Genomic DNA, 23,127 nt, shown 5'->3' with positions numbered 1-23,127 from the left:
AATGTGGGCTCATCATGATGAGTGTGGGTGTCCTGGAATCATTTGATGAAGGGGAGTCACAGTGACTGTGCTTTCTAGATTCGTGGGGAACCATCCAGTTTATAACACTGTTGTCTGACAAACAGGAAATTCTGGCAAAGCCCTGGTTTATTTCACAATGGAGAGCCACTGAAAAGGGCAAACATGGTTAAAAGGCAGTCAGCAATTTCTGTTTCTCATTTTGGCTTTTTTTTTTTTTTTTTCCTGTGTGTTGGGGGGAAGTGGAGGGCCAGTATCTCACTTCAAGGAGAAGCTGAAGCTTAGGGGTGGGAAAAAAATTATGCTTAAATTCAAAACTGCTAAGGAGCAATAGAAATTGTGACCACAGTAGAAATAATAAATTAACAGGTATATATTCAAGTATAATGAAGATGATAATGTTGAGGAAGTTGTCAAAAATAACCAGCACTTATGTAAGTCTTTAGGGATTACAAAGCACTACACATGGTATCTCACTAGATCCTCACAACAACCCTGTGAGGGAACAATAATTATACCCAATTTATGGAAGAGAAAACTGAGTTGAACCCCTGTATCCAAAGTCATATAATTGATGTACTTTTCAAACTCAGTTTTTTGTTTTTTTCTTTTTTTCCTGACTTCAAACTCAGGATTTTATTCACTTTGCCACTTAGATCTATTCTTCAGGTTTTATTAATGTTCTAAAACAATTTATATATTTAACATTAGGTTTAGATTATCCACACAAATTATATGCTGCTGAAACAAAAAACAACTTGTATTTTTTTTTTAAAGCAAATACAAACTGTGTAGTATATTCATTTTAATTTTAACATGGAAAATGGATAACAAGATATGCTGTTGCTCAATTGTGTCAATTCTTCATGAGCTCATTTGGGCCTTTCTTAGCAAAGATATTGAAGTAGTCTGTCATTTCCTTCTCCAGCTCATTTTACAGATGAAAAAACTGAGGAAAATAGGATTGAGTGACTTTCATAGGATCACACAGCTAATAAGTGCCTGAGACCATATTTGAACTCAGGTCTTCCCAAATCCATGCCCAGCACTCTATCTACTGTGCCACTTACCCTTTCAAACTTCCTCAATAGCTAAAAGAGTTCCAGTTAAATTGTTTTAAATTTCTATGTTCTCTTTTAAGCCTTTAAATTTGTTCTAGATTTTTATCCACTTGTTCAATTATACATGTAAAGGATGACAAATCTGAATATATATAGTTAAGTCTGTGATTCTTTTCTCCTTTATCATTTGGCCCTTCTTGCATCAGGATTCATATTTCTCATGATGTTATTTTGGTCCCTATTGCATATTAGAATCATAGGATTTCAAGCTGGAAGAAACCTAGAGATCATTTAGTACAACTCTGACATTTTATAACTGAGGAAACTTAAGCCCAGAGAGATGATATAATTTGCTCTGAGCTTGACGGTCAGTGACAGAGAAAGGACTAGAAACCTGGAGTTCATTACTTCCAGGGCAATACACTGAGACATCATGTTGTTTCTCACTTATAGAGTTTTGTTACAAAATTGGTTCTGCTGAAAATTTGGTTGTTTTCATAAGGACAACCTGCTGTTTGTACTAATTGCTACAAATTTTAAGGGCCATTTTATACCTTTAAAAATTGAAATGCATCAATTAATTGCTAGGCAGCTATGTGGCACAGTGGGTAGAGTCCTAGGGTCTAGAGTCAGGAAACTCATCTTCCTGACTGCAAATCTGGCTTCGGATACTTATTAGCTATCTGGGCTACCTGGGTTGTTTCAGTTGCCTTACTTGTAAAATGAACTGGAGAAGGAAAGGGCAAACTACTCCGGTATGTCTGCCAAGAAAACTCCATATGGGGTCACAAAGAGTCAGAAATGACTGAAAAATGTTTGAACACACATTTAAATACTTAGAGATTATACAACAAATGGATAAATTACCATTTCCTTCAAACAGAACCATGATCTGGGAACCAAAGCATAACATTAACAAGCAAGCTGAAGACATCTTTAAACTACAGAAATATCTTTAATATTTCCTACATTCAAATGATGGAAAGCTTACTTTTGTATGTATGTGAAAATAGGCACTGATTATGAGGCAATTAGACACCACTGATAATTAAGTACATTTAATATAATTAAGTACATTTAAGTTTCCCCAAAAGAACAACGTTAAAATAAACAACACAGAACCCAATTCCTTTCTTGGAATCAATTAGTATATCCCATGCACAGGTAGAGGTTTACTAAATAAATAACATTTAGGCATAACTTACACAAGTGTAGTAGTAACAACACATCTTACTTTTAAATTGCATTTTATTCTAGGTCCTCAAAATCTATTGCATAAAGCAAAGTGATATTAGTTTTACATTCCTCAATAGAAGTTCTAGATTCCTCAGTAAATAAAATTTCTTTCCGTCCTGGGAAAGATTTTCCAAAGGGTAGAACTGAAATTAAAGTTCAGGGGAACAAGCTTGAAGTTTGGATATTTTTGCAGTTTCCCTGAATCAAAGTTAAAGTGACTTTTCAAAGGATGATAGATTTAGAATTGGGAGGGGCTTTACGGAAACTTAAAAGAGTTATCCCATCCCAACTCCCTCATTTTACAAATGATTGTTAACCTATCCAAGATCATGCATCAGAATTGGAATTTGAATCCAGTTTTTCTTATTCCAAATCTACTCTTCTTTCCACTGTTCTACACTGTCTCCTTCTGAAATGTTCATTTTGCCTCCTCCCATATCTTAATCACAGATGGCATGTTAATGTGAGGAACAAAGAGAAGATTAACTCATAAAACACCAGCCAAACACCTTATCCTTGAGAAGCATTTGCATTCTTGACAAATAATATGGGTGCTCTTTGACAAGAGTACATTTGTGTTTGCCATTCACCTGGTTCCTAATCAATATGGCTGTGATCCTTAAGTGGAAGAAAATATATTTGCAATGAAATAAAAGATATTCTCTAGATGATAATATGCATATGTTTCTATTAACAGAATGATACAAAAGAGAAAGTGCAATTAATCAGTTAGATGTCAGACTTTAAACCCCCTAAAGAGGGCAGAACCTCATATGGCCTTGATTAGGGCTAGAAGCCCTGTCCACCTTAGAATTTGTTAACTGAATGACAAGGGGATTTCTTTCCACTCCATGAAGGTGCAAAACCCCAGTGGAGTCTGGTTAACAGGCCAGCGTGTAAACCCTGTTGTAAGTGAGAGTGAAGGCATCTGGGAGCTGCCCCATGCCTCCAACCTAGGGCAACCTGAAAGCCCTAGGACTGTCCAGAGAGCCGCCCTGTAGACATTGTGAGTCAGTTAAACAAAATACTTTCAAGAATCAAAGTCCAGAACTATTTGCAGAACAAATTTACTTTCTTACTAATGTGAACAGGGCTTAGCCACGGTGAAGTAGCTGCTGAATTAGCTCTTCCTGTGTGTTTCCTTACTTCGGAGGAGACGTAAAATGCGCTCATTTTTGGTTAGTTCTGCTGGTAGCTCATTTGCCTGAAAGAAGAAATACAGTGGTAAGAAAACTCCAACTCAGTTGCCAGTGTTGTACATCTTGATATACCTGCCCCCACAATCTCCCTTCCATTGATCTGAAATTCCCATTTTATTTACTTAATGTTTCTCCTTAACTCCAGTCCTGTCCAAATTGTGGATCATTGTACTCATATTGTACTATGATCTGTGGTCTACAGCTCAATAACACAGATTGATTTTATAGTGTTATTGGGAGGCAGTGTGGTTTGGTGGGAAATTTATATGTGTATGTATATATGTACACATACAGAATCTCTCTCTCTATAGGTCTATCTAATTTTTACAATGGATTATACAACCTCTACAGACCCTTACGCTCTGAGATCATGTGATTCTGAGGAACAGAACCTGAAACCTAGACAGGCTTATGTAAAGGTGAAATTAAAAAATGAAATTAAAAAATTTCTTAGATTGACACCTGAAAGATTTGGGTGTCAGTTGTGGCTGTATCAAATTACTGGTTAAATCACAGGCAAATTACTAAACAACTCTCAATAATAGTTTTCTCTTTATTAACCTCAGGATGGTATGGAGATCATATGAACTTATGAATAAGCATGCTCCATCTAATACTGTCAAAGGATAATAAGAGCAAAGAAACCAAAAAATATTAAGCAGAGTGATGTTCCCGGGTAGATCAATGTTATAAATGGGTAATTTGTGAAAGGAAATGACAGAGGAATGATGTGATTCTACAGCAGGGGTTGATTCTAAGGTATTGATAAAATTCTTGCAAAGTACATTGGTTGGGGCAAACTTACAAGGGTATGTTACTTAATACTTAAAATAATACTTAAATACTTAAATTTACTTACTTAATACTTAAAATACTTAATATTTTACTTAAATACTTATTTACTTAAATACTTAATACTTAAAATACTTAATACTTAAATACTTAAATTACTTAAATACTTAAGTACTTAATACTTAAAATACTTAAGAAATACTTAAATACTTAAAAATTTTGAAATACTTAAAAAAAAATAAAGCTGTATAATTTACAAAGTGTCATTTTACATGGCATTTAAATTATACTTTTCTATGAGTCAAATCATTGGATCAACAAGTATTTATCACCTACTTTGTGCCAGACAATATGCTACTCACTGGAAAACCAAAGAAAGGTAAAAGACAGTTCCTGTTCTCAAAGAGCTCAGTCTACTGGGAAATACAATATATAAGCAACTCTGTACAAACAGGATATATGTATATTTATATATGTGCACATACAAAATAACATATATGTACAACATATACATATATGTGTGTACACAATTCATATGTGTATATGTATCTATACAGAGCTATAAAATGTATGCCAAATAATTTGTTATACATGTATACATGCAAATATATGCATGTGTTTATATATTATACACATTTTAAAATTTTTTCTTTTATTATTCAGGACTCAACCATTCATCTTGAAAAGTTTGGCTAATTAAAAGTCTGTATTCTATTAATATTAACTTCATCTGACTAAAAGCTGTCCCAAGAGATATGAAAATCTACTAAAATCCTTAAACATTCCTTAGATAAGAAGCCAGAGGAAGAATGTCATCTGTTCCTGACTCCTGATATGTAAACACTTCTTCATCCGTCCATTTGTGAATTCTCTAAATGCTGTTTAATCTCTGTAGATAAACTAAAGTATAGAGAGATTAAACAGCATTTTTATCTACGGAGTTTGTTTGATGAAGTTGGTTTTGTCCTCAGGGGTTTCTTTTGGTTGTTTGTTTCCTTTTATGAAATTTAAAGGAAGTATGGGATTTTGGATCTATCTTCTTTTTAACTTTTATGGCCCAAGAAAAATGTACAAGATTACAACATGCAAAAGAATGATTTCTTCGTTATTCTGACATAATTTTGCGTATAAGAAATCTTATCAAAACTCTCATGGTCAGGTTTTCTCTGAGGTCTAAAACTAAGCTTTTGCGTAATAACAATACCATTAAAATTTCTATGTTGTGGTAAATATATACTTGGTAATAGTTACCCCCCACATGAACTCAGAGAGAAGATATTTCTCCCAAAACAACTACAAAAAGCTCCATAATATATCTTTAACTTGTTCATTAAATTAGGCAATTAATTAATGACAATCAACATGGGGGGAAAAAATTAAATTCTTGTCCTGTTGGAGAAGAGTGTAGAGGAACTTGAGTTCCTCTAAATAGCTATAACTATCTGTATTTTCTCTGTGCCCTCAGGAAATACAGGATGTTGTGCCATTGTTCTCTTTTAATGTCCTGACTCAGTTTCCCTAATTGTCCTATTCGGTTACTGTGCCTCAGGTTATAACCTTTCCCTCTTAATGTTTGATAGGATAAAGGTCTTATATCTTAGACCTTAGGCTACACTCATTCCCTCTTAGTGTTTGACAGGACAAAGGTTTATCCATTTTAGATGTCATTAGCATATCAGGAGCCTCTCCAGTATCTCCTTTATGTCATCCTAGGTTCCCCCCCCTCCCCCCCCATTAGGTTATCCCCATCCAGGTACCTCCCCTATTATGTCATTGTTCTTGTTGCCCTATAAAATAATATTGTATTTGACATTTGCATTTGGATTCTTTGAGACGATAATCTCAGATAATCTCATTCAGCCCTGGCACCAAACCATGGATCCATTTGGTCCCAGTAAATCTCTCCTATTTAATAAATTATTACTCTCTAATCTCTATCTTGCTCAGTTTCTCCCGCATTACAAAAAGAGCTAGGATCCATCTCTCCACTTAAATGCTATTTCACTATTCTCCCTTGGCTCTTCCCCTACCTCTTTATATTTCAAAAACTAAACTAAACCAAAACAAACAAACAAACAAAAAACCCAGACAAAAAATTCTTTGAATTTTTTTTTAACCAGTTCTTCCTCCTAATCACTACTTCTTATTTGCTCATCTCTTTTGCTGAATTTTCATATTTGTCACAACTACTGTGTGTCTCCCACAAAGATCTGTCCTGGGTTTTTTTTCCCTTTTCTTCTATGAGACAGCTAAATGAGGCAATGGATAAAATGTTGGGTGTGGAGTCAGGATCTGAGTTCACATTTGGGCAAGTCATTTAACCTATCTGTTTCAGTTTTCCCAACTGTAAAATGGTGATAAATAATAACACCTACATCCCAGAGTTTTATGGAGAACAAATGAAATAATATTTATAACACACTTAGACTGTTACATAATAGTTGCTTAATAAATGATTATTTCTTTCCTTCTATATTTTCTCATTTGGTGATTTAAGCAGCTCCCATGGGTTCAATGAACAGTAATGTAAATGCTTCCTAAATCAACGCATCTAGCCCAAATTTCCCTCCTGAGTTCCAATCCAGGATCACCAACTGCCTGTTGAATACACAGAAATTAATGTGCTATAGGAATTTTTTACTCAGAATATCCAAAACATATCTCATTATATTCTACTCAACCACTCTCTCAGCCCGTTCCTCTTGCAGACTTCCCTAGAATTGTCAAAGGTACCACCATCCTTTTAATTACTCAGGTTTGTTCTCACTCTCAGTCTCCACCTATATCCATCCAATCAATTGCCAAATCTTGTTTCTACCTTTATTTCTTTCAGATATCTCCTCTCTACTCATACATATACTACTTTAATTCAGATGCTCATCATTTCTTCCTTGAATTATTTCAACAGCTTCTAATATACTTATTATATGACTGTAGGCAGTTAGTTGGATGGCTCAGTGGATAGAATACCTTGTTGAAATTAGGAAGATTTATCTTTAAGAGTTCAAATCCAACCTGAGATGAATCTTCCAGATTACCCCAAGAGCTCAGAAGCCAATGCAAGATGAAAATTATATGTGGGTGGATGGTTTCTATTCAATGTGAGCTTCTGCTCAGCCACTTAAGGAATTAAAGACAGTAAAATGGTTTACCTTATTTCTCAGGGCAGGGTCTGCTCCTGCTTCCAGGAGCAAAGCGACTGCTCTGATATTACCGCTGAGCACTGCAGCATGGAGAGCTGTTGTTCCATTCTAGGAGAAAAATTTGTGGTGTTAGTAGCAACCATAGAAGGGAGAAAATCAAGCAGATAGTTTAACCATTGATTATAAACACAGAGCTTAAAGAAGAAGATTGCCTTATTTTCCCTAGATTTCTTCCCCTCTTCTTTTCAAAGCCTTCCTAATGCCTAAAATCAACTTTCTTGCCTTATACATGGGAACTGTTTAGTAAATGATTATAGATTGACAGCAAAGGCAGAGATAGAAAACTTATGAGAAGTAGACACAATAACTGAAAAAGCCCAGGCGTCTGGGGACATTTGGGTTAGTGGGAAATAGCCCTTCATACCTTAGTTGCCCCTGAGGAAAATATGATACAATTTCTTAAATGGTATTTATAATTTTTAATATCAAGCCATCAATATTTCATTGTATTTAATATGCTTTAAGAAAACAAGGGAAGTGTATGATAATTTAAAAAAAAACTTCCAAGTGAAATGTTTTTGTCTTACAGCAACAACAAAATTATAGGATGCTCAATTCTGATGAATGTGACTTTCCCACAATGAGATGACTGATGCCAGTTCCAGTGATCTTGTGCTGAAGAGAGCCATCTACAACCACAAAGAGGACTGTGGGAACTGAGTGGGGCCCACAATATAGCATTTTCATTCTTTTTGTTGTTGTTTGCTTGCATATTGTTTGTTCTCATTTTTTTTCTGGTTTGATTTGTTTTTTCTTATGTGGCAAGATAATTATATAAAATACATGCATATATTGGATTTAACATATAGTTTTACCATCTTTAACATATATTGGACTACTTGCCATCTGGGGGAGGAAGTGAGGGAAGGGGGAAAATTGGAACACAAAGTTTTGCAAGGACTAATGTTGAAGAATTGTCCATGCATATGTTTTGAAAAATAAATTAAAAAAAAAAAACTTTAAAAAAAGGAAAAAAGTGAAAAGAAAAAAAAAAAAGAAATGTTTTAGTCTTTAATGAAATTGTTAACATCTAGCATGGCTCATTCAGAGGGACAAAATTTAAATAATAGCAACAATAATAATAGCATGTTATTGAGTCATTTCAATTGTGTCTGACTCTTCATGACTCTTTTTTGGAGTTTTCTTGGCAAAGGAAAGTTTACTATTTCCTTCTTCAGTTCATTTTGCAGATGAGAAAATTGAGGCAAATGGGGATTAAGTGACTTGCTCAGGCTCACACAACTAGTAAGTTCCTGAGGCTGGATCTGAACTCACAAAAATGAATCTTCCTGATTCCAAGCTCTATCCAGTGTGCCACCTAGCTACCATGTTATAATAGCCACCAGCATTTATAAAGATTTGAAAAACACTTTCTAAATATTATCTTATTTGATCCTCAAAAAAAACCCTTGAGGGTGATACCCCATTTTGCACTTGAGGAAATGGAGATTGAGAGAGGTTAAGTGACTTGTCCAGCATCACACAGAGTAAATGTCTGAGGTGGGATTTGAACTGGTCTTCCTGACTCCAAGGCTAACTGCCCCATCTAGCTGTTTTATTGTTTTGTATACCAATTTTTACATCGGAGGACAACCAAAGATAATGCCTTTTTTTTTTTACTTTAGATGATGAAAAGGATGGAGGAGAACATGTTTATAAGACTAGATCTACCTTTCTGGAGAAGATTCATAAGAAAATGGGATTATCAGCACACAATTAGCAACTTCTTAATGAAAACATTTAATTTCTAAATAATTTGAGTTATGTCTTTTGGCGGATTTGGGAGGTTGCTTTGTTGTTTTCTGGAAAACATGGGTATTAGAACTCCCTGGTCAACTTTTCCCCCTTCCCCTTCTCTCTCTTCTTCTTAATGGTTTTTTATTTTTTCCCCAAAATATATGTAAATATAGTTTTTAACATTCACCTTTGCAAACTCTTGTGTTCCAAAATTTTTTCCCTTTCCTCTCCCCTTCCCCTCCCCAAGAGAGCAAGCAATCCAATATAAGTTAACATGTGCAATTATTCTAAATATACTTTTTCTTCTTTATGATTCTGCTATCTTTATGTTTGCCCAAGTCCTGAAAGATATTTGTGTTTGCTAGGGAGGGAAAAAAAAAAATCTACCAAAATATAGTTATACCCAAAGCTTCCAAAACTAAAATTTCTTCCATTTTAATCTCCTTTCATTGCAGATGACTTAATTTCCTTTTTTCAGATCTTACCTTTAGAAGGCCAAGAGTGGGAGAGAACTTCAGGAGTTCCTCAATGACATCATTGTACCCTTTATTGGCAGCTTTCAATAATGCTGTGGTACCATCCTTAAGGGAGGGAGAGAAGCAGACAAGGGTTGATTATGAGAGGAGTGGATTAATTTATAGCTGGATGATTGGAGAATACAGAATATGCAAGGAGTATGTTAGTTATCAGGGAATGATTTTTGGTATGCAAGTTGTGTAGACTTAAAATGTTGATACTAGACAATTTTCCAATAATAGCCATGATTAAGCACATTAAATGCTGACAAAACTATAGGAGAACCAAATAGATTCCTACATCATACTCTTTGAAGGAAGGACCGTACCTTTGGAAAATTTCCAATTAGTCACTTAGCAATGTTGAATGAACCCTGTTGAATTTAGTACTAACTCTGAAACACATTTGAGTCTATGGTATTCTTTTTTATTATGTACTTGGCTAAATTGTCTTTCTTTTTTAAAATAGTATTTTATTTTTCCAATACATGCAAAGATAGCTTTCAACATTCATTTTTGCAAACCTTTATGTTACAAATTTTTTCCCTCTCTCCCTTAACCTCCTCTTCCCTAAGACGACAAGCAATTTGATATAGACTAAATAAGTGCAATTACTTTACTCAAAAAAGTAGCAAGGGAAAGTCTTTACAAGCCCACTGTGACAGTGGGAAATAGATGTGATAACCTGAGACAGAGAATAACCTTTTCCCCTTACTTTGGGGACCAGAATACCTAGAGGGGTGATCTCCCACTCCTGTAGTCTGGGAAACACCAGGTGAAGAAAGGTGGGTTGACGACAATTGAGATTTCTGATATCCACCATAGCAGCTGATTGCCAATCTGTAGAAAGTTTTAAAGGTGGAACTTTTAGGTTTCTTTTCTCTGTATTAGAGTTTTGTATATATTTGTTTGCACATATCTCTCCAGGAAGCTCCACAGAAAGAAAAGGACTGTCTTTTCATTCTTTTTGTAACTTCAGTACTTAGCACAATGTCTGGCACATAGTAGGTGCTTAACAAATATTGATTGATTGATGTAGAGAATAATCTTTTCAGATCACTGAAATTGAGAAATAGATTAGAATCTCAATTTAAATGATACTGACTACAAGTCAAGTTATTATGAATTATGATATGGTTAAATCACATCCTTAGAAAAGAGCTGTAGAAAAGCAGAAAAATGAATTTTTACTTACGGCAAGAGTAACCTTTGAGTGCCATCTAGTGACCTGATCTGAAAGAACAATTACTAGATGCTGATAGTGAAGACCTTGGGAAGACTGACCCCAAATCACCACCTGAGGCGCACCTAGATATGAGAAAGCCACCTCTAATTTTTCTGTCAGAGCCTTTGATAGGGGAAAGTCAGTCTGTAATAAACATTTATTAAGCACCTACTATGTGCTAGATACTGTGCTGAACACTGGGGATATAAGGAAAGGTAAAGAACATTCCCTGCTCTGGAGTGAAACACAGATAAAGAATTTCAGAAGGAACAGTTGGGCCAGGGATAGCACTGAGTTAGATCTTGCAGGAAAATAGAAATTCAAGAGGTGGGAGTGCATTCCAGGCATGGGGCATCATCTATCTAAAGGCAGGCAGCTCAGAGATGGAATGGCACGTTCAGGGACATCTGTCATCCAGATTGGCTGGAATGTGGTACGCATAAAAGGGAATAAATGCTATAGTATATATGTACATATGTGTGTATGTATGTATGTATATAGGCTAGTCCTTAGACTATGGAAAGCTCTAAATACCCAACTGAGAACTTTGTATTTTATGATAGAGACAAGTAGGAGCCACTGGAGATTTTTGATTATGCTTGTACTTTTTAGAAAGATTATTTGTTAATAAATGGTCAAAATATATGAATAGACAATTTTCAGATAAAAAAATTAAAATTATTTCTAATCATATGAAAAAATGCTCGATATCACTATTTTTCAGAGAAATGGAAATGAAGACAATTCGGAGGTACCACTTCACACCTCTCAGATTGGTAAACTGACAGGAAAAGATAAGGACGAATGTTGGAGGGGATGTGGGAAAACTGGGACACTGATGCATTGTTGGTGGAGTTGTGAACGGATCCAGCCATTCTGGAGAGTAATTAGGAAATATGCTCAAAAAGTTATCAAACTGTGCATACCCTTAGATCCAACAGTTACTATGGGGATTATATCCCAAAGAGATCTTAAAGGAGGGAAAGGGACCCATATGTGCAAAAGTGTTTGTAGCAACCCTTTTTGTAGTGACCAAAAACTGCAAACTGAGTGGATGCCCTTTAATTGGAGAATGGCTGAATAAGTTATGGTATATGAATGTTATGGAATATTATCGTTCTGTAAGAAATGACCAGCAGGATGAACACAGAGAGGCCTGGGGAGACTTACATGAACTGATGCTGAGTGAAATGAGCAGGACCAGAAGACCATTATACATAGCAACAAGAAGATTATACAATGATTAATTCTGATGGACATGGCTCATTTTAACAATGAGATGATTCAGGCCAGTTCTAATGATCTTGTGACAGAAAGAGCCATCGGCACCCAGAGAGAGAACTGTCGGGTCTGAGTGTGGATCACAGCATAGTATTTTTACTTTATTGTTGTTGTTTGCTTGTATTTATTTTCTTTCTCATTTTTTTCCCTTTTTGATCTGATTTTTCTTGTGCAGCATTATAAATGTGGAAATATGTTTATAAGAATTGAGCAAGGTTGGATAATAATAGTAATATTGGATTACTTACCATCTAGGGGAGGGGAGGGAGAAGAAAATTTGGAGCACAAGGTTTTGTAAGGGTGAATATTAAAAATTGTGCATGTGTGTTGAAAATAAAAAGCTTTAAAAAAGAAAAGGATTATTGTGAGATTGGAAAGGGGATGATCTAGAAACAAGGAGACCAAAGGAGATTGCTTTAATACAGACAGGCAGTGAGGGACTGAATTAAGATGGCAGATATAACAGTGGAGAAAAGGAATGAATGTGAAAGATGTTATGGATATTATGATAACTTATCAGCTATGGTGGGATGAAGGAGAGGAAGAAATCTTATTTTCCTCCAATTCTTTACCCTTGGTGACTGGTGGTCTTCCCAACAGAAATAGAACATTTAGGAGATTATGGGTTTAAGGGGAAAGATAATGAATTCTGCTTTGGATATGTTGAGTTTGAGGTGCCAATGGATATTGAGATGGAAATGTCCAGCAGGCAGTTGGTGATGTGGGACTGAAGTCAGGAGATTAGGATTGGATGTATAAATTTTGTAATCATCTCAGTGCAGCAAGCATGTACCATTCATTCTGGGTTCCTGCAACTAGCTCTTATAGATAAGATTTTATGATTTAGATTTCTCCTTAAAGTGTGTTCATAATGTTACTTTGAGGGAGAAGATGTCAATAAAACTTCTATTTATGTCATTAATGGTCTTTTTTCATCCTAATCTCCTGAAGGGTATAGAAACTTTCAGCAAAAGAGAAGGATGGATTCCTCTGAGACTGAGACTTATGTCTTCCTAGCTATTTCCTCTTCATCCAGCTCTTCAGGGCCCAGAATAGCCCCATAAAAACAGGCTTTGAATGATTATACTAAAAAGGACCACTATCAAGGACTTCTTCCAGTATATTCTGGGTAGATGCTGAATGCCTGAATTACCTTGCATAGCGAAGCAATAAATTTACCCTATTGCTAGTGCCTAGGAGTATTTTGGGTTTTCCTAATGGAGAACCCTCAAACTCATTAGTGCTGACACAGCTAGCTTGAATGTTAAAGACAAAATGTAAGACAGATATGCTTGTTGGCATGAATTTGCTTAAGGCTGAATTTTGCTTTATGGACCCATATGTTTCTTGTCTATTATCTATTCAATGCACTACATAAAGGCATAAACCAAGGATTATTTACTTCATTGTGTTTCTTAAAAATTATATCAAGTACATAAACAACTTAAATCTAGTTCCACCCAGATGTCACAAAGGACACAGAAATAAATAAATTGTCTTGTTCATTTGCCAAGAAATTACCAACTTGTGATATTAAAGAAGAGAGGTGAGTTTTAGGAATCTGAGGTAGGAGTTAAATGTCAAATGAGTTATTGTTACATAAGAAATGAGGAAAAATATTTTAAAGGATGGTTTTCCAATATTCTGAGGTTTATTTCACTATTCAAAACAAAACATGTCTTTTTATGCTGTGCTATGTACACTGAAATGTTTTTTGTTTTTATATATTTAAGTTCAAAATGAATTTTTAAAAATGGTTTATCCTATATTTAGAGACAGAATTATTTGTATCTTGAGATAAGAAACATTACTTACATTCCTGGTAGCATCCCGATCTGCTCCTCGAAGCAACATCACTCTTACTACCTCACTGTGTCCCATCTGAGATGCTATCCACAATGGAGCTGTCCCATCCTTTAGGGAAAAAAATGTATAAGTTTGTAGCAATACATTACATGCTCTGGCTCTTGGCTTCAAGGGACATCAGAGTCATTTAAACTTCTGAGGATAGAAGGCACCAACAAGGTACTCCATAGTTTAATCCATAAACCACCAAGGAGTTCAAATCTCAAATAGTCGAATCAAGAGGTATCTTGACCTGAACGATGATGACTCTTGGAGTTTCTCTACCACATTCCCTCCTCTTCTAACTTTCCTACCCTTCCCCCTCCTTCAACTTCCTTTTTTTTTTAATTTGTTGTCTTCTCCTTTTAGAATATGAACTCTTTTTGCAAAGGTCAGTGTTGAAAATTTATCCTTGCATATATATATTTTTTTCATAATGAGGTTTTTTTTGGTATCAGAATTTTTATTTTTTTTATTATAGCTTTTTATTTACAAGATATATGCATGGGTAATTTTACAACATTGACAACTGCCAAACCTTTTGTTCCAACTTTTCTCCTCCTTCTCCCCACTCCCTCTTCCAGATGGCAGGTTGACCAATACGCTTGCATATGTTTTGAAAATAAAAAGCTACAATAAAAAATAGAATATGAACTCTTTTAGGGCAAGAGACTTTATTTCTGTTCATATTTGTATTTCCTGAGCTTAGCATAGCACTTGACATGTAATAATTGCTTAATAGATGCTTGTTGTCTCGACTTGACTTTACTATAGATCTGCTTAGGTCATGGGATTATAGGTCTACAGCAAAGGGGATCTCAGAGGTTATCTGTCAGTCTTCTCACTATTCAGATAAGAAAATTGAAGCTAATTTTCTCAGGTCTAATCCTAAAGCCAGGGTTCTTTCCATTTGACCACGTGATTTATTTAATCTGTATAATTTGCCTATGGAAACTCTACCATAGTCTGAGTTTTCATAGAATAGAGAAATGTTTCCTACCTTCTCACTCTCCCAATTCTAGAATATGAGGACGGAGTCTTCTTTTTCATAGATAAACCAGGTTTGTCATTTGTGTAATGGAATGTGCCTCTTATTATGTCTTAAAAGTCTCTCTCTCCAGCAGAGGGTGCCAGGGGCTGGTTTTTGTGATAGACATGACTTGGTAAAACATTTTCATTTAACTCAGAGAGAGTTACTTAGATAACATGGATATTTGCCCTGTTACTATGCTAGAGGGACAAAGCAAACTCTGGCTGAGGCAAAGTTTTTCACAGTCCTAAGAAGTCCTCACTCCTCTCTCTTGTCTTTTTGTCTCTGTCTCAATCTCTCTATCTCTGTCTGTCTCTGTCCATCTGTCTCTCTCCTTTTCTCTCTTCTGTCTGTCTGTCTCTCTCTCTCTCTCTCTCTCACCTTCTCTCTTTCTCTCTCTCTCTCTCTCTCTCTCTCTCTCTCTCTCTCTCTCTCTCTTCCCTCCTTCCTTCCCTCCCTCCTCTCTCTCTTTCCCCCTCTCTTGGTCTCTCCTCTCTTTCTATCTGCCTCTCCCTCCTCTCTTTCTTTCTGTCTCTTTGTGTCTTTCCTTCTCTCCCTGTCTCTCTTTCTCTGTTTCCCTCTCTCTTCTCTCTGTCTCTCCTCTATTTCTCCTCCCTCATTCTTATCAGTTGTTGTTCAGTCATTTCAGTTGTGACCAACTCTTTGTGACTCCATTTGGGATTTTCTTAGAAAAGATTCTCGAGTGGTTTTGTCAATTCCTTCTCCAGTTCATCTTACAGATGAGGAAACTGAGACAAACAGGATGAAGTGATTTGCCCAGAGTCACCCAGTGAGTATCTGGATTTAAATTCAGGAAGATGAGATCTCCTGACCTCAGGCCTGGAACTCTCTCCCCGCCACCCCCTAGTTGCCCTTTTAACTATTTGCAAATGTTGTTTTTTAAGGGCTATTGCTGCATCAAATATTGCTGACTGCCATTTTCCGATATCTTACCTGACGCTCTTCAGTGCCTGATATAGATTGTAAGATTTGCTATCTCCTTTTCTTTAAACATGTTGTTCTCTTTGCCTCCAATATCAATACTACTGTACCCACAATATCCTATCCATTTTTCAGGACCCAGATAAAAGGCCATCTACTCCCCAAAGACTTTCCTCATCCTCCCAGTCATAAATGAACTTCCCATCCTTGGACTTAAAACAACTTCATGTTTATGGCTTTTAAATTCCCTCCTTAGGGACTTCCCTCCAAGCTTAGGCCCATTAGTTCAACTTTTTGAGAACATTCTGAATTCTAAATCTGTTGTCCAATAAATTGCTCATCTTTTTGGACTTTGTGACAACAGCAAATAAGTATGATATTAGTCTCCTGATTTAAGTCATTGATTAACAAATATTGACCAGAGGAAGGCCAATGATGAAGACTTCAAGTGGGACACTAGACATATTTTTCACAGTGACCTATTATTCAACATTGGGTAGGATTGTCCAATCAGTTCTGAGTCCAAATAATTATACAATTATCCTATCTAACTTCATCTTATCCCTGATCATAGCATGAGAAACTGACAAATAACTTTTTGAAATCTAGATGCAACATTTTCTTCCTCTACCAGTCCAGGAACACTGTCAAAAAGCCAAGTTGTATTAATCTACATGATGTAGTAAATCTCTTCTTTAAGCTACCACTTTCCATCCTAGGTGTTCAAATGCTATTTATTTCACAAGAACATAGGGATTTAGAGCCAGAAGAGACCTTAAAATCATCTTAACTAGTTGTGTCAAACTCAGAAAGAGATTCCTCAGGTTTGCCTATTGGCTTAGAAAAACACAATTAATACGATGTATACTGTATTGTGTTTTTATTTGTATTGTCAAACATTCCTCAATTACATTTCAACCTAGTTAAGGCTTCATTTAGGAGTATTGTGGGAAGCTTGAAGCCTGCAGGTTGGGTACTTGGTATCTCTGTGTCAAATAAATGAGAACTACATTCTAGTTCAACCTCCCTCATTGTTCAGATGAAGAAACTGGGATCTAACAAAATTAAACGAGTTCCTTGAGGTCAAGGATAGTAGCAGAGCTGGGATTTAAACCTGGGTTATCCTCTGACTCAAAATCTATTGATCTTTTCTCTTTTTTACATTCCCAACTCCCCCTCCTCCTCCTCCTCCTCCTCCTCCTCCTCCTTCTCCTCCTCTTCCTCTTCCTCCTCCTTTTCCTCCTCCTCCTCTTTTCTTTCTTTTTAAAAACTTAATCATTTAACAATGATTTTAACAAATCATATTTGTTCCCCCTTTTCATATGCAAAGATCCCTGGCACAGAAAGCCAAATGAGCTTTAAGACCTTAAAACAAGCTCTTGAGTCAGTGAAAGGGTTGTCTTTTAGCTGAAGGGTTGGGCTGGGTTAAGGCCACCTGAATCAGCCTGTGTTTATTCAGGTCCATGGGCTAACATTACCTCAGAGCAGCCTCTGTTTATTTGAACAGGAGGTGACAGAGTGTGCACTCCACCTTCAGACACCAAATACCTGAGCTATTTTAAAATATTGAATTGTAAAGTTAGCTGGATTTCAGAGGGCACACAGTCAACACAAAGCAAACAGGACAAGCAAAGACAGAATCAATCATTAACTTGAACTTAAAGACAGAAGGCTGACTAGCTATCTTAGGCATGTAGTCCCCCAGCTCTGTTCTGGGCTTCGTTATAATTCTGCTGAATAAATGTGGCCAATTCAAAAACTAGGAAGGAACATTACCTGCCTTGGTTGGTTGACTTTTGCTCCTGAAGATAACAATAATCGAATCACATCCAAGTAACCTCCTTGGGCTGCGAGGAAGAGTGCAGTGGCTCCATCCTGAGAAACACCAAATGGAAAAAAAAAAAATTCCCTGCCGTTCAGATGTGTTTTAAAACAAACTTGATTTGGAAAAAAATATGCAAAATTAGCAGAATTTTAAAGTTTTTTTTTTCAGGTTTAAAATAGGACCTTTGGGAAAAATATATGTAGGGACCATAGGGAGAAACTCTTTTTTTATTGAAGTTTTTTATTTTCAAAACATATGCAAGGATAATTTTTCAGCATTGACCCTTGCAAAACCTTGTGTTCCAATTTTCCTCCCCTTCCCCCCACCCTCTCCCTTAGATCGCAAGTAATCTAATGTATGTTAAACATGGTAAAATATATGTAGATCCAATATAGGCATACATATTTATACAATCATGCTGCACAAGAAAAATCTGATCAAAAAGGAAGAAAAATGAGAAAGAAAATAAAATGCAAACAAACAACAACAACAAAAGAAGTGAAAATACTATGTTGTGATCCATACTCGGTTCCCACAGTCCTGTTTCTGGATTCAGATGTCTCTCTCCATCACAAGACCATTGGAACTGGCTTGAATCGTCTTTTGTTGAGAAAAGCCACATCCTGATCATCGTATCATCTTGTTGTGCCATGTACAATGATCTCTTGATTCTGCTCATTTTACTTAGCATCAGTGCATGTTAGTCTCTCCAGTCTCTCTGAAGTCATCCTCCTGATCATTTCATATACCAGGAAGAAACTCTTTAGTCAATCTCTACACCCTTCTCTTCCATTGAGATTCTCCTCCTCCTCCTCTTCCTCTCCCTCCTCTTCCTCCTCCTTTTTCTCTTTTTGCTTTTTCTTTATCTCCTCAGTCTTTTAAAATCTATTTTCTTTTCAGGTCTATACTCTCTCCTATCTACCTCTTTCTCCCTTCCCCCCACTGAGGAAGCAAGAAAAAACAAAACCATTATAAAAGCATAGTCAAGCAAAACAAGTGGTCACATTGTCCACCTTGAGGAGGAAAAGTCCAACCTGATCCATTCCCCAGTCCACACTGAGTCCACCATGTCTCTGTCTGAAGGGGGGTAGTTTGTTCCATCATGAGTCTGCTGGAGTTGTGATATCTTTTTTCTTAGGAAGTCACCTGGCGTGCTTGGAGATTAAATCACTTGTCTAGGGTCACATAATCAGCATGAGTCAGAAGTATGGTTCTGAGGTCAATTCTTTCTTCACTCTAACATGATGCTTCTTGGGACTAAACTGTGATGAATGTGAAGAAAACATTTCATGCAACTCAGCAGTCCTGTCATTTCTATCTCTTAGACCCTTACTCTTGTTGTTCATCCATATCTGACATTTAGGGACCCCATTTGGGGTTTTCTTGGCAGAGATACTGGACTGTCTGCCATTTCCTTCTCCAACTCATTTTACAGATGAGGAAACTGAGGCAAACAGGGTTAAGGGATATGCTGAGGTCACACAGATAGTGTCTGAGGCCATATTCTAACTCAGGTCTTCCTCACTACAGATTGAGCAGAGCTCTATCCACTGTCACTTAGCTGATCTTACTTCTTAATAAAATAAAATTATTAATAAAAATTCAAGGGTTGAAGGTGGAGAGATTTTCAGTCTTTTGTAGAATGCTATGGCTAAATATGATCATAAATATATTTTTTATGATTTTTAATGAATAGAGCAAGATTTTTTTCTAACTAGATTATTTTTTCCATTTGTCTTCCTACCCCTAGTGCAAAAGGGTGAAACATAATCACTCTGAAATAATTGCTCTCTAAGATATTTTTGATGTCCCTCCTGAATGGAGCATGTCCATCCCACAGACAGCAACCACCTATGAACTCAATTAAGCAAAAACAGAACATGTGCTTGTTTCTATTTCCATTTCATTATCATTTGTAATTGGGTGTATATAGCTTTGGGGCATTTTTTAAAATCCCTGAACAAGGCTGGTGAAATACTGTGTTATAAATTTAATGGACAACATAATTTACTAGATTGCAGGTACTTTATTTTCTTATTCTCCAGTCACATTTGATGGGAGTATGCTTTGTTATTTTTAGACCACAGTGGAAAACCTTAGCATACCTTGGTGGAAAAGACAGGCCAATCTGGCTAATGATCATGCCTCAGGTTAGGAAAGTAGCCACTAGTGTACACGAATAAATCCCAAGCACTCTCCTTTGCAAGTCTCAGCTAGGTGCCTCATGCAGAGAGTATTATTGTGTTTCCAAAGACTGTCAGGTGAGTTGGGCAACACTCAACATGGAATTTAAAAAATTAATTAAGTAATTGTACGGATTTTTTTAGAAAACAGGTGCTTCACATGGGAGCAAAAACTGCAGATGCTGATTTGTGCTTTTTCTATTAGGGCTCGCCATGTCACCAACAGCTGCTAATTCTCTGACAATGCTCTAAGAACTGCTTTCCATACCCCTTGTTTTATACTATGCAGGGCTTTTCAGTTCACAGAAATTCTAGGGTCTCTGTGACCTTTCTTTCTCTACACTTTAACTATTTTGGACGCTTTTACTAGATTATCTGGCCAAGGGTCATAGGAGGGGCAGGGCCATAAAGGGAATGGAAAATATGATGGTCCTGATTCACTATTGGGCCTGAGTCATCTCAAATCCTAACTATCTTATGGGCTATTGAGAAGATGCAGGGAGATAAGATGCAGGAAGCACTGTGGGAATGAGAAGTGTGAGTTATAGTGAGAGTGTCACAGAACGGGACTAGCTCCCAAAGCTCTTTCTTTCTCTAATAATAGGTGATGTCTCACATACACACACACATCCCTCACGTGGCACCCAGAATGGAGCAGTGGATAGAACACAGGGCTTGGAATCAGGAAGACTCATCTTCCTGGGTTAAAATCCAGCTTCAGTCACTTACTGGCTAGGTGACCTTGGTCAAGTCACTTAACTCTGTTTGCTTCAGTTCCTCATGGGTAAAACGGGCTGGGGAAGGAAATGGCAAACGTGTTCAGTACCTTTGCCAAAAAAATCTCAAAGGGGTCACAAAGAGTCATAGATGACTGAAATAACTCAATAACAGCAACAACAAAATATATGTGATAAATATTTTTCTTTATATACAGAAATGCATCTATATATATATATATATATATATATATATATATATATATAATGAGAACCAGATAAGAAAATGTATATAAAATGCTCTGAAAAACCTTAAGTATTAAATAAGCGAGAATTACTATTATTTTTAATGTGGCACTAATGCCAAAATAATGATTTATAGGCCTTGCCCAAGAGAGGGCAGAAGCAGCACACATGACCTCTGCCTTATAATGTCTCCCATTAAATAGAGCTGCAGTCATTAAAATCTCCAGGTCCTCATTCATTGCCTTAGTCATTCATCTGCATTCATGAAGTGTTCATAAAATTACGACAGGTATATATGGGGGTATATGAGGGGGGGATAATGTTACAGAATGGATATGTATTGACCTGTCATTTTAAGGTATTCTAAAGTACAAGTAGAAGTTATCAAATGAAATATGAATATTTAATGAGTATGTTTTCCATATATATAAAAGATCTAAATATAAAGATAAGACGTCTACTTGCAGGATAACATAACATCCATGGCATAAATAGCTGAAACCAGGATTTGAAGGTTAGTTTAAATATTTCCACTCGTTCCCCTGGATAAATCACTTTATTGCATTGTGATTGTGGGAAATTTTAACTTTTAAAAAATACTTCATTTTAAAAATATACTTTGACTTATTTTAAAATTTAACTTATTATTAAATTATAACAATAACATATTATTATAATATAGTTATTATATATTATATAAAATCATATATAATATATTATAGTTATTATAATATATAATTATTATTAAATATTTTAATTTAAACATTTTAAATTTAATTTTAAAATTATATGGCCACATAAATATTTGTTGTGGCTGGAGAAATATTTTCCTAACTACTATAATTAAATTATTAATTTTCTCTTGTTACACAAAATGGATTCATATTTATAATGTACCCTGTAGGCTGCTACTATGATTAATCAATGAGAAGAGCCCTTGGGTAATATGCTAATTGTAACTGACAGTAAGCTATCAATCCTAGTAGCAGATGCATTTCAAAGACTACTTTGGGATCTGACTTTGCCTCAGCTACATCTCCTTCCTCTGACTCTATTGCTCTCCCATAAAGCAGTTTGGCTTCTCTTCTTGTCTCTTAGGTATTAAATTCTTTGGATTAAGTTCTAAGGATTTTTTAATTTTTAATTTTTTTTAACTTTCCATCTCTGGGTCCTCACTGCAGGGTCTTGGACAGAGTAGTTGTTTGTTGAAAAGAACTGTCCCATGTTACAAACATGTAAAGAAAACATTCAATTTCATTCTTCATCAGTTCCATATGCCGTGTTGGGTGGGTTGTCATGAAATGAAGATATATTGCCTGTGGGATTGTAGGATCTGCCATTTTATGCATAAATGAAATGACATATGTGTAAATAAGTTCAATATCATAGAACCAAGATTAGTATTATTTCCTTGTAGCAAAAATTATGTCTAATTCAATTATATCTCATCTCCTGACTCTATATCCAGTCTAAAAACTTATAGCTAATTAAAATAATTAAAATTAATTAAAATAAAAAAAAGCAGATTTGGGTCTTGTGTGTATGTATTTTGCTTTTCAAGAGACAATTGCTGGCAGTTGATATAATGCTGAGATCATGTGTGGCAAGGGAACTGAAAACTTCACATTTAATGTCCACTGGGAACAAACTCACATAAAGTTGGTCATGAATGTTGGCTCCATACTTCAATAAAGTCTCTACCACCCGCATGTGACCATACTGACTAGCTGCCAACAATGCAGTGCCGCCATCCTACAGACAAGAAGAAGGTAAATGCATTAGAGATCATGGGCACAAACTTTTGCAAGATATATTTTCCACATGCTCAAGAAGTGTAGAAAATAATTCCCCCCCAAAAACACTTCCACTCCTTTATGCCATCTATTCTTTTCAATTCCTCTTTCTGCAATAGATTTTCATGAACATCTTGGATTGATTTGGTGAAAAAACAAGTGACTGGTAACTCGGTATCAACATGTGTTCCATGCTCCATGCAAACTGGTGATTGATGGATTTTGCCATCAACTAGTGCATGATTACATTGCTTGAACTTGCTAGCCAACAGGGAGTGCA

General features: G+C 36.0%; 1 protein-coding gene across 4 annotated transcripts in view; it reads right to left on the bottom strand.

Annotated features, from left to right (window-relative positions):
• Positions 1-2,121: 2,121 nt before the first annotated feature.
• ANKRD29 (ankyrin repeat domain 29) overlaps positions 2,122-23,127 on the bottom strand; it is a 54,646-nt gene continuing 33,640 nt past the window's right edge. For all 4 annotated transcript variants that reach the window (XM_031946526.1, XM_023496195.2, XM_031946527.1 and 1 more), the window contains exons 5-10: positions 22,708-22,806; positions 17,861-17,959; positions 14,083-14,181; positions 9,732-9,827; positions 7,459-7,557; positions 2,122-3,519 (exon numbers count right to left, since the gene is read on the bottom strand). In XM_031946526.1, coding sequence (XP_031802386.1) covers positions 3,436-3,519; positions 7,459-7,557; positions 9,732-9,827; positions 14,083-14,181; positions 17,861-17,959; positions 22,708-22,806 — 576 coding nt within the window. In that variant the 3' untranslated portion in view covers positions 2,122-3,435. The remainder of the gene's footprint in view (positions 3,520-7,458; positions 7,558-9,731; positions 9,828-14,082; positions 14,182-17,860; positions 17,960-22,707; positions 22,807-23,127) is intronic.

This window comes from Sarcophilus harrisii, chromosome 1 (assembly GCF_902635505.1).
Source record: "Sarcophilus harrisii chromosome 1, mSarHar1.11, whole genome shotgun sequence".
NCBI classification, from domain to species: Eukaryota; Metazoa; Chordata; class Mammalia; order Dasyuromorphia; family Dasyuridae; genus Sarcophilus; species Sarcophilus harrisii.
This window is presented reverse-complemented; position numbering and strand designations above follow the sequence as displayed.